At 38.8% G+C, this 15611-nt stretch overlaps 1 protein-coding gene across 1 annotated transcript in view; it reads right to left on the reverse strand.

The window, feature by feature from the left end:
- NEK11 (NIMA related kinase 11) overlaps positions 1 to 15611 on the reverse strand; it is a 243807-nt gene that overhangs the window by 168509 nt on the left and 59687 nt on the right. The window contains 1 exon segment of the mRNA XM_028099169.2: positions 9050 to 9168. Coding sequence (XP_027954970.2) covers positions 9050 to 9168 — 119 coding nt within the window.

The following is a 15611-nucleotide window of genomic DNA, read 5'->3' on the forward strand; positions in this document are numbered from 1 at the left end:
AAGGACGCAAGAGAGGAGAATCAAAAAAGCGTGCAGCCTCTTTGGAAGAGCTCTGGACTGAGAGTCGGAGGGCCTGAATTTGGGCTCCCGTGGCTCATCTGTCAAATAGGTATAATGCCGTCTATCCGTTTGCTAGAACTGTCGTAACAAAGTTTCTACAAACTGGGTGGCTTTAAACAACAGAAATATATTGTCTCAGTTCTGGAAGTTGTTAAGTCTAAAACCGAGGTGTCGGCCAGGACATCTTTCTGGAGCATCCTTCCTTGCCTCCTCTAGTTTCTGGTGTTTGCCGATAATCCTTGGCATTCCGTGGCTGAAAGATGCATCACCCCATGTCTCTGCCTTCATGGTGATGTGACCATCTCCTCCCTGTGGTCTTCCCATCATCTGCCCATTGTGTGTGTCTGCGTCCAAATCCCCTCTTAGAAGGCCAACCCTACTTGAAAATGACCTCATCCTAACTAATTACATCTGTAGCAACCCTATCTCCAAATAAGGTCATATTCTGAGATCCTGATGGTTAGCACTTCAACCTTCTTTTTGGTAACACAGTTCAATCCGTAATGTACCACCTGCCTGATGACATTGAAAAAAAAAAAAAAGTAGGAACTGGAAGAAAATAGGAAATCACCAGTAACACCACAAAGACCACAGCTTCTTTCTGCTTTTCCATCTTCAAACCTGGGGTAGCACACCACCATCCCCCATCATATTTCCTGACCTGGATTTCCAGTAGTGAATTCCTGATGCCACCTCTCAGGGAATATTGGGCCATTCTAGCACAAAACCTCACCAAGCTGTCAGGGAAACTGTGTGGGCTGCAAGGTGATGAGACAGTCATCTTAGGGAAAGTGCTCCAGCCCCGGGCTCTCCTCCACTGTAAAAGCACCAAAATCAGTAAGGCCTCAAGATCACCAGCAAATGGGCTCTCTGCAGAGAGGCTGCTCTGACCTCCAACCTAAAAAATCTAGGCTAATTGGATTCCTCCTCTTCAACAGGAATAAGTTTGGGTTTTTTGTTTGTTGTTTGCTTAGTGGTTTCCAAATTAACACTGGGGCAAAAAAAAAAGAGCAAGACATTGCCTCTGCCCCTAAGGAATTCCCTTGTGCCCAATTCTGCTGTGGTGTCCAGAGATGATGATATTTCAAACATTAGCCAATTAATTGGACCGAAGAGAAGAAAGGCTACAGGATTGCACTTTCAGAGACTGGGTGGTTCTAGCTTTGTCCAAGGTTCCAAAGTCCCTCAACTACTGAACCAGCCTATGGAAGCATGAAGGAGTTGGTAAGGAGCTTCAGAACACAAACACCTTTATAAAAGTTACATCCCTCTGTGCCAGAGGTTCAGGCCCACAGGGAGGAATGAGTTTTAGTACTACATTCTCAAGATATATAGTGAACTGTGCATATATTCAGCTTTTGGCATCATTATTTTTGTGTTTATGTATTTTTGCCATATGCTATAGATTTAGCATATTATAATGTATAAATAAACCAAATTAAAATAAGTACAGGACAGCTCCAAAGGAGTAAACAAAATCTTTATTTCTTCTGTAACCTCATTTTTCTTAGCTTTTCCAGGATGTTCTTGATCTCCTCTGCTGGTGCACTATAGTCAGGGTTCTCCAGAGAAACTGAACCAATAGGCTATAATACAGATATAGATTTAGATATAGATAGATATGGCGATTTATGACGAGGAATTGGCTCATACAATTATGGAGGCTGAGAAATTCCACAATCTCCAAGTGGGAGACCCAGGGAAGCTGGTGGCATAACTCAGTCTGAGTCTATAGACCTGGGAACCAGGGGAATCCGCAGTCTAAGTCTCAGTCTGAGGACAAGAGAAGATAAGTCCCAGCTCAAGGCAGGAAAACGCGGGCAAATTCCTCCTCTCTGCCTTTTGTTCAAGTCAGGCCTCCAAGGGATTAGACATTGGCCAACCACATTGGAGAGGGCAATCTACATTACTGAGTTCACGGATTCAAATACTAATCTCATCAGAAACACCCTCACAGACATACCCAGAAGCAATGTTTAATCCGGATACCACATGGCCAACTCAAGGTGACACATAAAATTAACCATCACCTGCACTAAAATCATTTGCAAGGCATTTGCAACAGAGGAGTAAAACCTAACTTTTTTTTTTTTAAGATTTTATTTATTTATTTGACAGAGACAGCGAGAGATGGAACACAAGCAGGGGAAGTGAGAGAGGGAGAAGCAGGCTTCCCGTTGAGCAGGCAGCGCGATATGGGGCTCAATCCCAGGACCCTGGGATCATGACATGAGCCGAAGGTAGATGCTTAATGACTGAGCTACCCAGGCGCCCCAAAACCTAACTTCTTCACATGTGTTGTTTCCAAGGTAATCTTCATAACTCATACAATCTATGTAATTTTCAAAATACATTTTAATATATACTATAGACCATATTGGCTATGGTTTGAAAGATTTGATTTGAAAGCTGAATGAAGCATTGTGGTAGGCTATACTCCTGTTCCCAAATAGTCACACCTCTTGTGACTTGCAGTGAATGTTCCCTTCAGGAGGAATAGGCTCCTCCACTCTTCTGACACTGGGCTTGGTCATGTGACTTATTCTGGTCAAAAGCATGTGAGCAGATGGGGCAACTGTCGTGTCTGAGCAGGACCTTTAAGAGCCACGGAGTGTTTCTGCTAACTCTCTTGCTTTTCCCTCTGCCATGAGAAAAGCACGTCTCATGTGGGAGCTGCTCCTTCAGTTTTGGTACTGAAATGGCAGGACAAGTAGAGCTGACTCGCAGCTGATCTGCAGCTGCCAAATGCAACATGAGCAAGAAATTGTTGTTGTAATAAGCCACTGAGATTGGGGTTTTTTGTTCATGCAACATGACTTCCTTCAGCAGGAAGAGTTTTAGTGTCTTATTCTCAAAGGTAGCTTTTAGTAAACTGAATACTCTTAGCTTTATACATCATTATTTGTAAGTGTCTATGCTATATGCTAATAGAATCATTCTTTTGGATTTAAAATGCTTTAAGAACAGATAATTAAGATAACGTCTTTATTTTTTTAATTAATTATTTTTTAAAAATTTTAATTCCAGTATAGTTAACATACATTATTATATTCGTTTCAGGTATACAATATAGTGATTCAACAATTCCATATATTACTCAGTGCTCATCAAAATAAGTGTACTCTTAATTCCCATCACCCATTTTACCCATGCCCCACCCACTGGTAACCATCTGGTAACCATCAGTTTGCTCTGGTAACCATCAGTTTGTCTCTATAGTTAAGAGTCTATTTCATGGTTTGTCTCTTTCTCTCTCTCTCTTTTTTTACCTTTGCTCATTTGTTTAGTTTCTTAAATTCCACATATGAGTGAAATCATATGGTATTTACTTTTTGTCTCACTGGCTTATTTCATTAGCATTATACTCTCTAGATCCATCCATGCGGTTGCAAATGGCAAGATTTCAATTTTTTATGGGTGAATAATATTCCATTGTGTACACACACACACACACACACACACACACACACCACTTCTTCTTTATCCATTCATCTATCGATGGACACTTAGGTTGCTTCCATAATTTGGCTACTGTAAATAATGCTGCAGGAGACATAGGGATGCATGTATCCCTTCAAATTAATTTTTGTATTCTTTGGGTAAACAACCAGTAGTGCAATTACGGGATCATAGGGTAGCCCTATATTTAATTTTTTGAGCAACCTCCACACTATCTTCCAAAGTGGCTGCACCAGTTTGCATTCCCACCAACAGTGCATGAGAGTTCCTTTTTCTCCGCATCCTCATCAACACTTATTGTTTCTTATGTTTTTGATTTTAGCTATTCTGATACTGTTATATAAAAGTGGTGAAGTGGGGGTACCTGGGTGGCTCAGTCGGTTAAGTGCCCAACTCTTGGTTTCAGCTCACGTCATGATCTCAGGGTCATGAGATCGAGCATGGTGCATCAGGCTCCATGCTCAGCATGGAGTCTGCTTGAGATTCTCTCCCTCTGTCCCTGCCCCTGCTCACACTCATGCTCTCCCTCTCTCAAATTAATAAATAAAATCTTCAAAAAGTGGTGAGACTGGACATCCTTGTTTTGTTCCTGACCTTAGGGGAAAAGCTCTGTTTTTCACCATTGAATATGATGTTAGCTGTGAGTTTTTCATATAAAGGCTTTATTATGTTGAGGTATGTTCCCTCTAAATCTACTTTATTAAGGGCTTTTATCATGAATCCAGGTTGTGCTTTGTCAAATGCTTTTTCTGCATCTATTGAAATGATCATATGGTTTTTATCCTTTCTCTTATTGATGTGATGTATCACATTGATTTGCGAATACTGAACCACCTTTGCAACCTAGGAATAAATCCCACTTGATTGTGGTGAATGATTTTTTTTAATGTATTGTTGGATTCAGTCTGTTAATATTTGGTTGAAGATTTTTACATCTATGTTCATCAGAGATATTGGCCTGTAGTTCTCTTTTTTTGTGTGTCTTTATCTTGTTTTGGTATCAGGGTAATGCTGTCCTAATAGGATGAATTTGGAAATTTTCCTTCCTCTTCTATTTTTTGGAAAAGTTTGAGAAGAATAGGTATTAACTCTTCTTTAAATGTTTAGGACACCTGGGTGGCTCAGTCAGTTAAGCATCTGCCTTCAACTCAGGTCATGATCCCAGGGTTCTGGGATAGAGTCCCGCATCAGGCTCCTTGCTCAGCGGGGAGCCTGTTTCTCCCTCTGCCTGCTGCTCCCCCTGCTTGTGTGCTCTCTCTCTCTGACAAATAAATAAATAAAAATCTTTAAAAAAAAATAAATATTTGGTAAAATTCACCTATGAAGCTATCTGGTCCTGGACTTTTGTTTGTCAGGAGTTTTTTGATTACTGATTCAATTTCTTTGTAGGTAACTGGTCTGTTCAAATTTTCTATCTCTTCCTGCTTCCTTTTTGGTAGGTTATAGGTTTCTAGGAATTCAACCATTTCTCCTATGTTGTCCAGGAGATAGATTATTTTCTAGAGGAGACATATTTATAAGTATACAAATTAAATATTGAAAACTAACAGAAGTGAAAAGTAGATGACATATTTATGATCAGGAATAATATATAGCATTTTTCCATTTAAAAACTACTCGGGAGATCGCTTGTGGTGAGCAGAGTATAATGCACAAACTTGTCGAATCACTATGTTGTACACCTGAAACTAATATAACATTGTGTCAGCCACACTCAAAACACCTCATAAAAAATAGTCTAGAGATTTGATCAAGATAGTGATAACTGCCTCTCCTTTCCACCTGTAATTCCCAGAAATGTGAGCAGTTTTTCAGGAGGAAATTCATAATAGTGCTAGAAAATACTTATATATGGGGAAGAATTTTCATAAAAGCTCTGAAAGAATGCAAAAAGATCACCAAACCTAAAACATACAGAAGAATGTTGCCTCCAGATCCCTCTTCCCACAGAAGCAACCAGCTCAATAATATGCCCTATATGGTTTTTCTCACTTCCCCATCTCACTCACTCTCCCCACTCACTGGTTTCTGTTTTATGAAATCACCCCCTAGATAAACTTCTTACACTCCAGTTTTTGTTTCAACGTTCTGATATCAGAGGAACTCCAACAGACAAGTTTCGGTGTTTTCCCAATATCTAGGGCCTCACTTGTAACTAACTCCTTCCCTCCCTCCCTCCCTCCCTCCCTCCCTCCCTTCCTTCCTTCCTCTTTCCCTCCCTCCCTCCCTCCCTCCCTTCCTTTCTTCTGTCTCTCTCTCTCCCTCCCTCCCTCTCTCCTTCCCTCCCTCTCTCCCTGCTATCTTCCCTACCCCCCCTTTCCCTATCTCATTCTCTCTCCATATTTCACCCAGGATATTCACCATTAAACTTAGTACCACTGCTTCAAATCTATCTTTCCAACTTCTCACTCACCCTTGGGTGATGAAACTTGGGTTCATCCTTGACCTTCTCTTACCACATTTCACATATCTATGTAATTTTAACTCCAGTCATTTGAACTTATCAAGTTAACTGTCATCCTTCCATGTACTGCCCACTGCTGTCATATTGTTTCAGGTCCTACAACCTCATGCATGGATATTCTAAAAGGTTTCAGACTGATAGCCTGAGTTCCCCTCTCTCCCCTCTATAATTTATCACCCAGTCTTCCTGAAGCTCTGATCATAGTTCTACTCAAAAGGTTTCTGTGGCATTATTGTCTATACTACAAAATAAAGCCCTCTACAACTTGATGTCAACCTACCTTTCCTCACAACTTCATTCATGTACCCCAAGAGCCATTCCAACTGAACTATACTCATCATTCACTCCAAAAGTGCCATGACTTCTCAGTTCTGTGCCTTTGCTAACTCTGTTCCCTAATCCTGGAAAGCTCAGACTCATCTTTCACCTTATTCAAAACCTACTTTGGGCCAAATATTTCTTCCAAGACCTTCACTGATTCTCCCAAATAGCATCATTATCCCTTTTCTGATCTCCTATAGCACTTAAAGTGTACTTTTCTTGGCATTCTTATCAGTTGTTTTAAATTAAAGTATAATTTACATTAAATTATATAAATCTTAAGCTTGATTAATTTATCACCCTTGTAATCATCCATTCAGGTCAAGATATAGAATACTTCCAGCATCCCAGAAGATTCTTTGTGCCCCCTTCCAGTCAAAATCCCCTTCAAAGGTTAATCTCTATTCTGAGATTGGGTTAGTTAATCTCAGATTAGTTTGCCTGTTTTTGAACTTGATGTAAATGGAGTCACATAGTATGCACTCCTTTGCATCTGGCTTCTTTCACCCATCATGTCTCTGAGATTCATCCAGTCATGCATATCAATTGTATGTTCTTCTTTTATTGCAGAGTAGTATTCCATTGTAAGACTATACCACAATTTATTTAACCATTCTATTCTAAATGGACATTTCTCAGTGTTTTAGCTATTACAAATAAGGCTTCTATGGATATTTTGTACTTGTCTCTTGTTGGACACAGGTACTCATTTTTCATCTCAGGAAGAGAATTACTGGGTCATAGGGTATTTGAATGTTTATGGTTGGAAGTACAATCAAACATTTTTCTAAAGTGATTATACCAGCAACATAAGTTCCAGTAGCTCCACATCCTTATCAGCACTGTTATTGTCAGAGGTTTTTTTTTTTTTTTAATTTTTTGTTTTGTTTGCCCTTCTGGTGGCTATGCTTTCATTTCTACATTAAATTACAACCACAAACAACAACATTTACAGAGCACTTAACAGACTGCAAACTTTTTAAATGTGTAACATCTCAATGCATATTCCCTATAGTTCTATAAGTAAGCAGGGAGAATCCCATTATGACTCCTATTTTATAGATGAGAAAACAAAGGTTCAGAGAGGCTAAGCAGCTTGTCCAGGGCTATAAAGTATGTAGCAGAGACTCTGCAGCTGGTATATCCACCAGGCTACAGGGTTTATACTTATTTAGGTACATGTTTTATTTCTGCTAGTTTACTAACAACTCTTTAAGGTTAGGCCTTATTTTTAATTTATCTCTATTTAATAAATGAATAAATGAACTTAAGTATAAAATTAAAATTTCTGTCTAAACAGAAAACCTTTACAATAATTGGTTTATAATAACATAATAAATAAGCACCATCACTTATTACCTGAATCACAAAGGAGGGTATTTCAAGAACACAGATACACAAATATCCAAACATTTAGCTCCATTTAATGACTTTCTTAAAATGTTGAAGGATTAAAAAAAATATTTTAATCTTCTCTCTGAAGGATTATTTTAAACTCATTTACTTCAACTATTAAGCACACCAAATGTACTGCAAACACTTGGGTTCCTAAATCAACTAGATTTCAGTTTTTTATTTTGTACATAGAACACAAAAGTTGTCACCTTTATATGTGAAGGTGACATGTACATATGTGACATATACATATACATATTTCCTTATGTATTAGCCAACAAACATGGCATGGAATAGTAAAGAAAAGAAAAGAAATACCAATACAGCTGTATACACACATGTCCTACATTCAGCAGCTTTGGGTAGTTTATTAAAAGATTATTTGATATTCTTTTATCACTGTTTCTTAGGATAGTTTGACCTCATTCAAAAGATTGGTATGAGTTGTCAGTAAATCAGTGCCTACCTGTATCATCCAGCATGTGTTTAGAAGATACACGGCAAAAGCTCAGTATTATCTGGTTACTTTTTATGCATTCAGAAAAAACAGGCAACACATTTGAGCTATCTGACATCCATGGATGGCCAGACCTTGATGTACTCTCTACATTTCAACCTTTGTTCAAGAACAATGTTGCACACACTCCTAAGTTGAAAGATGTACTATGGACATCTCATAGTATCTACTTTTGTCTCTGTATGCTCATCTTTTCAAACATGGTCATACCATCTTATGGGTCTCTAAAACATCCCAAAATTATTACTTTTGACCTCAGGAAAATACAATTAAAACTTTTTAAAATACATTTTTAAAAGCAGAGATTATAATTACAAATTACAGACAACTGAACTCATAAAACATATTTTGACCTTCTGTATCAGATATTTCATGTCCAAAACTGACTAGTGGTCTGAGTATTTATCTCTCTGAGGCCTAAGAATATCTTCTGCCTCTATCACTTAGCTCATGGGATGTGACACTGACACATTCTAAGGGGACCACGAAATTAATAGCTCAAGCTTGTTGAAAAATACAATAAATTCATAGCATGCTAAAGGTATCTGAGAATTGCTTACAATCACAGGATATGATCAGATATATGAAAATGTGTCTAATACAAGTTTCTGTCTTATATTCAGGGCCAACTTGATTTCTCAATCAACAAAAAATGGCTATTCAAGTAAATCTATATTGAATCATTCAACACTTTCCTCATGGAAAAGCATACTGTAGATGTTTAACTATAGTCATTTACCTTTGGACTTGCTTCAATTCCACCCCCAAAAATTAATTTTTCAAGTTCAGACATGATTGTCAAAATCGTGTCCATCAGTAACAAATGAACATACCTTTCATGCATGTAGTCAACTCCTAGCAACAGCTGGATAAACCATTCTATTATTTGACCTTCCAGAAAGCTTTTGCCAGCTTCTTTATATTCCTGAATTTTACAGTCCAGATCCCGGCCCTGAAACACAGCAGCATAATTTTTCATATTTTTCTTTCAGTTAAGATTTTTAAATGAAGCTTTCTCTACAACGGTTAACATACAGCAGTGACCGTTTATCACAAGAAAATGAGGGCATACTGCCACTCTGGAACTCAGAGTCTCTCCTTGACCAACCTCTAGCCAGACTCCTGTGAGTCCTCTTCTCGACTAGGCCTCAACCTTGGCTTATAAAGAATTGAACCAACACTAACACACTTTTTTTTTTTAACTTTTTTTCCTTTAAATTATTTTTTCTTAAAGATTTTCTTTATTTAGGGCGCCTGGGTGGCTCAGCTGGTTAAGTGACAGCCTTCGGCTCAGGTCATGATCCTGGAGTCCCGGTATCGAGTCCCACATCAGGCTCCCTGCTCGGCGGGAAGTCTGCTTCTCCCTCTGATCCTCGTCCCTCTCGTGCTCTCTATCTCTCATTCTCGCTAATGAATAAATAAAATCTTAAAAAAAAAAAGATTTTATTTATTTATTCATGAGAGACAGACAGAGAGAGAGAGAGAGAGAGAGAGAGAGAGAGAGAGAGAGGCAGAGGGAGAAGCAGGATCCCCTGTGAGCAGGGAGCCCGATGCGGGACCCGATCCCAGAACCCTGGGATCATGACCTGAGCTGAAGGCAGATGCTTAACAATCTGAGCGACCCAGGCGCCCTCCTTTAAATTTTTTATTCTTATGTTAATCACTATACATTACATCATTAGTTTTTGATATAGTGTTCCATGATTCATTGTTTGTGCATAACACCCAGTGCTCCACGCAGAATGTGCCCTCTTTAATACCCATCGCCAGGCTAACCCATCCCCCCACCCCGCTCCCCTCTAGAACCTTCAGTTTGTTTTTCAGAGTCCATCATTTCAAATGGTTCGTCTCCCCCTCCGATTTATTCCCCTTCATTCTTCCCCTCCTGCTACCTTCTTCTTCTTTTTTTTCTTAACATATATTGCATTATTTGTTTCAGAAGTACAGATCTGTGATTCAACAGTCTTGCACAATTCACAGCGCTCACCATAGCACATACCCTCCCCAATGTCTATCACCAAGCCACCCCATCCCTCCCACCCCACCACTCCAGCAACCCTCAGTTTGTTTCCTGAGATTAGGAATTCCTCATATCAGTGAGATCATATGATACATGTCTTTCTCTGATTGACTTCACTCAGCATAACATCCTCCAGTTCCATCCACGTCATTGCAAATGGCAAGATCTCATTCCTTTTGATGGCTGCATAATATTCCATTGTGTATATATATACCACTTCTTCTTTATCCATTCATCTGTCAATGGACATCTTGGCTCTTTCCACAGTTTGGCTATTGTGGACATTGCTGCTATAAACATCGGGGTGCACGTACCCCTTCGGATCCCTACATTTGTATCTTTGGGGTAAATACCCAGTAGTGCAATTGCTGGATCGTATGGTAGCTCTATTTTCAACTTTTTGAGGAAACTCCATACTGTTTTCCAGAGCGGTTGCACCAGCTTGCATTCTCACCAACAGTGTAGGAGGGTTCCCCTTTCTCCACATCCCCGCCAACATCTGTCGTTTCCTGACATGTTAATTTTGGCCATTCTGGCTGGTGTGAAGTGGTATCTCATTGAGGTTTTGATTTGGATTTCCCTGATGCCAAGCAACGTTGAGCACTTTTTCATGTGTCTGTTGGCCATTTGGATGTCTTCTTTGGAAAAATGTCTGTTCATGTCTTCTGCCCATTTCTTGATTGGATTATTTGTTCTTTAGGTGTTGAGTTTGATTACTTCTTTATAGATTTTGGATACTAGCCCTTTATCTGATATGTCATTTGCAAATATTTTTTCCCATTCTGTCGGTTGTCTTTTGGTTTTGTTGACTGTTTCTTTTGCTGTGCAAAAGCTTTTTATCTTGATGAAATCCCAGTAGCTCATTTTGGCCCTTGCTTCCCCTGCCTTTGGTGATGTTTCTAGGAAGAAGTTGCTGCATCTGAGGTCGAAGAGGTTGCTGCCTGTGTTCTCCTTTAGGATTTTGATGGACTCCTGTCTCACATTGAGGTCTTTCAACCATTTTGAGTCTATTTTTGTGTGTGGTGTAAGGAAACGGTCCAGTTTCATTCTTCTGCATGTGGCTGTCCAATTTTCCCAGCACCATTTGTTGAAGAGACTGTCTTTTTGCCACTGGACATTCTTTCCTGCTTTGTCAAAGATGAGTTGACCATAGAGTTGAGGGTCCATTTCTGGGCTCCCTATTCTGTTCCATTGATCGATGTGTCTGTTTTTGTGCCAGTACCATACTGTCTTGATGACAGCTTTGTAATAGAGCTGGAAGTCCGGAATTGTGATGCCGCCAGCTTTGCTTTTCTTTTTCAATATTCCTCTGGCTATTCGGGGTCTCTTCTGGTTCCATACAAATTTTAAGATTATTTGTTCCATTTCTTTGAAAAAAGTGGATGGTATTTTGATAGGGATTGCATTGAATGTGTAGATTGCTCTAGGTAGCACTGACATCTTCACAATGTTTGTTCTTCCAATCCATGAGCATGGAACGTTTTTCCATTTCTTTGTGTCTTCCTCAATTTCTTTCATGAGTATTTTATAGTTTTCTGAGTACAGATCCTTTGCCTCTTTGGTTAAATTTATTCCTAGGTATCTTATGGTTTTGGGTGCAATTGTAAATGGGATCGACTCCTTAATTTCTCTCTCTTCTGTCTTGTTGTTGGTGTATAGGAATGCCACTGATTTCTGTGCATTGATTTTATATCCTGCTACTTTACTGAATTCCTGTATGAGTTCTAGCAGTTTTGGGGTAGAGTCTTTTGGGTTTTCCACATAAAGTATCATATCATCTGCAAAGAGTGAGAGTTTGACTTTCTTTTTGCCGATTTGGATGCCTTGGATTTCTTTTTGTTGTCTGATTGCTGTGGCTAGGACTTCTAATACTATGTTGAATAGCAGTGGTGACAGTGGACATCCATGCCACGTTCCTGACCTTAGGGGGAAAGCTCTCAGCTTTTCCCCACTGAGAATGGTATTCACTGTAGGTTTTTCATAGATGACTTTTATGATATTGAGGTATGTACCCTCTATCCCTATATTCTGAAGAGTTTTAATCAAGAAAGGATGCTGTACTTTGTCAAATGCTTTTTCTGCATCTATTGAGAGGATCATATGATTCTTGTTCTTTCTTTTATTAATATATTGTACCACATTGATTGATTTGCGGATGTTGAACCAACCTTGCAGCCCAGGGATAAATCCCACTTGGTCATGGTGAATAATCCTTTTAATGTACTGTTGGATCCTATTGGCTAGGATTTTGCTGAGAATTTTTGCATCCATATTCATCAAGGATATTGGTCTGTAATTCTCCTTTTTGATTGGGTCTTTGCCTGGTTTTGGGATCAAGGTAATGGTGGCCTCATAAAATGAGTTTGGAAGTTTTCCTTCCATTTCTATTTTTTGGAACAGTTTCAGGAGAATAGGTATTAATTCTTCTTTAAATGTTTGGTAGAATTCCCCTGGGAAGCCATCTGGCCCTGGGCTTGTTTGTTGGGAGATTTTTGAAGACTCCTTCAATTTCCTTATGGTTATAGGTCTGTTCAGGTTTTCTATTTCTTCCTGGTTCAATTTTGGTAGTTGATACATCTCTAGGAATGCACCCATTTCTTCCAGGTTATCTAATTTGCTGCCATAGAGTTGCTCATAATATGTTTTATAATTGATTATATTTCTTTGGTGTTGGCTGTGATCGCTCCTCTTTCATTCATGATTTTGTTGATTTGGGTCATTTCTCTTTTCTTTTTGATAAGTCTGGCCAGGGGTTTATCAATCTTGTTAATTCTTTCAAAGAACCAGCTCCTAATTTCATTGATCTGTTCTACTGTTCTTTTGGTTTTTATTTCATTGATTTCGGCTCTGATCTTTATTATTTCTCTTCTCCTGCTGGGTTTAGGCTTTATTTGCTGTTTTTTCTCTAGTTCCTTTAGGTGTAGGGTTAGGTTGTGTATTTCAGACCTTTCTTGTTTCTTGAGAAAGGCTTGTATTGCTATATACTTTCCTCTCGGGACTGCCTTTGCTGCATCCCAAAGATTTTGAACAGTTGTGTTTTCATTTTCATTGGTTTCCATGAATTTTTTTAATTCTTCTTTAACTTCCTGGTTGACCCATTCATTCTTTAGTAGGATGCTCTTTAGCCTCCATGTATCTGAGTTCTTTCCGACTTTCCTCTTGTGATTGAGTTCTAGTTTCAAAGCATTGTGGTCTGAAAATATGCAGGGAATGATCCCAATCTTTTGGTACCGGTTGAGACCTGATTTGTGACCTACGATGCGATCTCTTCTGGAGAATGTTCCATGGGCACTAGAGAAGAATGTGTATTCGGTTGCTTTGGGATGGAATGTTCTGAATATGTCTGTGAAGTCCATTTGGTCCATTGTGTCATTTAAAGTCTTTATTTCCTTGTTGATTTTTTGCTTAGATGATCTGTCCATTTCAGTCAGGGGGGTGTTAAAAGTCCCCCACTATTATTGTATTGTTGTCAATGTGTTTCTTTGCTTTTGTTATTAATTGCCTTATATAATTGGCTGCTCCCATGTTAGGGGCATAGATATTTACAATTGTTAGATCTTCTTGTTGGATAGACCCTTTAAGTAGGATACAGTGTCCTTCCTCATCTCTTATTACAGTCTTTGGTTTAAAATCCAGTTTGTCTGATATAAGGATTGCCACCCCAGCTTTCTTTTGGTGTCCATTAGCATGGTAAATGGTTTTCCACCCCCTCACTTTCAATCTGGGGGTGTCTTTGGGTCTAAAATGAGTCTCTTGCAGACAGCATATCGATGGGTCTTGTTTTTTATCCAATCTGATAGGCTGTGTCTTTTGATTGGGGCATTGAGCCCATTTACATTCAGGGTAACTATTGAAAGGTATGAATTTAGTGCCATTGTATTGCCTGTAAGGTGACTGTGACTGTATACTGTCTGTGTTCCTTTATGGTCTATGCTGCTTTTAGGCTCTCTCTTTGCTTAGAGGACCCCTTTCAATATTTCTTGGAGGGCTGGTTTTGTGTTTGCAAATTCCTTTAGTTTTTGTTTGTCCTGGAAGCTTTTTATCTCTCCTTCTATTTTCAATGACAGCCTAGCTGGATATAGTATTCTTGACTGCCTATTTTTCTCGTTTAGTGCTCTGAAGATATTATGCCAGTCCTTTCTGGCCTGCCAGGTCTCTGTGGATAGGTTTGTTGCCAATCTAATGTTTCTACCATTATAGGTTACATATCTCTTCTCCCGAGCTGCTTTCAAGATTTTCTCTTTGTCTCAGACTTGTAAATTTTACAATTAGATGTCAGGGTGTTGACCTATTTTTATTGATTTTGAGAGGGGTTCTCTGTGCCTCCTGGATTTTGATGCCTGTTTCCTTCCCCATATTAGGGAAGTACTTTGCTATAACTTGCTCCAATATACCTTCTGCCCCTTTCTCTCTTTCTTCTTCTTCTGGGATCCCAATTATTCTAATGTTGCTTCGTCTTATGGTATCACTTATCTCTCGAATTCTGCCCTCATGATCCAGTAGTTTTTTATCTCTCTTTTTCTCAGCTTATTTTCCATAATTTTTTCTTCTGTATCACTGATTCTCTCTTCTGCCTCATTTATCCTAGCAGTTAGTGCCCCCATTTTTGATTGCACCTCATTAACAGACTTTTTGATTTTGACTTGGTTAGATTTTAGTTCTTTTATTTGTCCAGGAAGGGTTTCTCTAATAACTTCCATGCTTTTTTCAAGCCCAGCTAGTATCTTTAAAATCATGATTCTGAACTCTAGGTCCGACATCGTACTAATGTCTGCATTGAGTAGATCCCTGGCAGACGGTACTACCTCTTGTTCTTTTTGTTGAGGTGATTCTTTTTCGTCTTGTCATTTTGTTCAGAGGAGAGTAGATGAATGAGAGAACAAAATGCTAACAGGTTAACAATGTCCCCAGAAAATATACTCTAAACAAATCAGAAAAAAGCCTTAAATCAGGGGAAAAGAAAGGTAAAGAAAAAAGAAAGAGAAAAAAAAGAAAAAGAGAAAGATAAAAACAAACAAAAACAGAACAAAACAAACAAAAACAGAATATGATCAAATATGATCAGGCTAGTGCATAGATCAGTGCCACACACGAGATTTTGGGTGTATTTTGGTCTGTTAGAAGAAAGTGCCTCCTAAAATTTTAAAGAAAGAAAGACTCCTATATGTACAAAATAAGGGTTGATACAATGAAGGGATGGAATATGACTGTAAAGATGAAAATTATAAAAAATTTTAAAAAAGGAATTGATAAGGTGCTTGAAAAAAGAAAGAAGAGGATTAAAAAAGAAAGAAAGAAACAAAAAAAAAGGGGAGAGAATGTGATCAGGAAAGAGACTAGAACAAAGTCATACACCTGAGATTTAGGGTATATTT

This window comes from Eumetopias jubatus, unplaced genomic scaffold (assembly GCF_037043125.1).
Source record: "Eumetopias jubatus isolate StellerSeaLion01/CBP00866 unplaced genomic scaffold, mEumJub1_p1.0 scaffold_1, whole genome shotgun sequence".
Classification (NCBI taxonomy): Eukaryota; Metazoa; Chordata; class Mammalia; order Carnivora; family Otariidae; genus Eumetopias; species Eumetopias jubatus.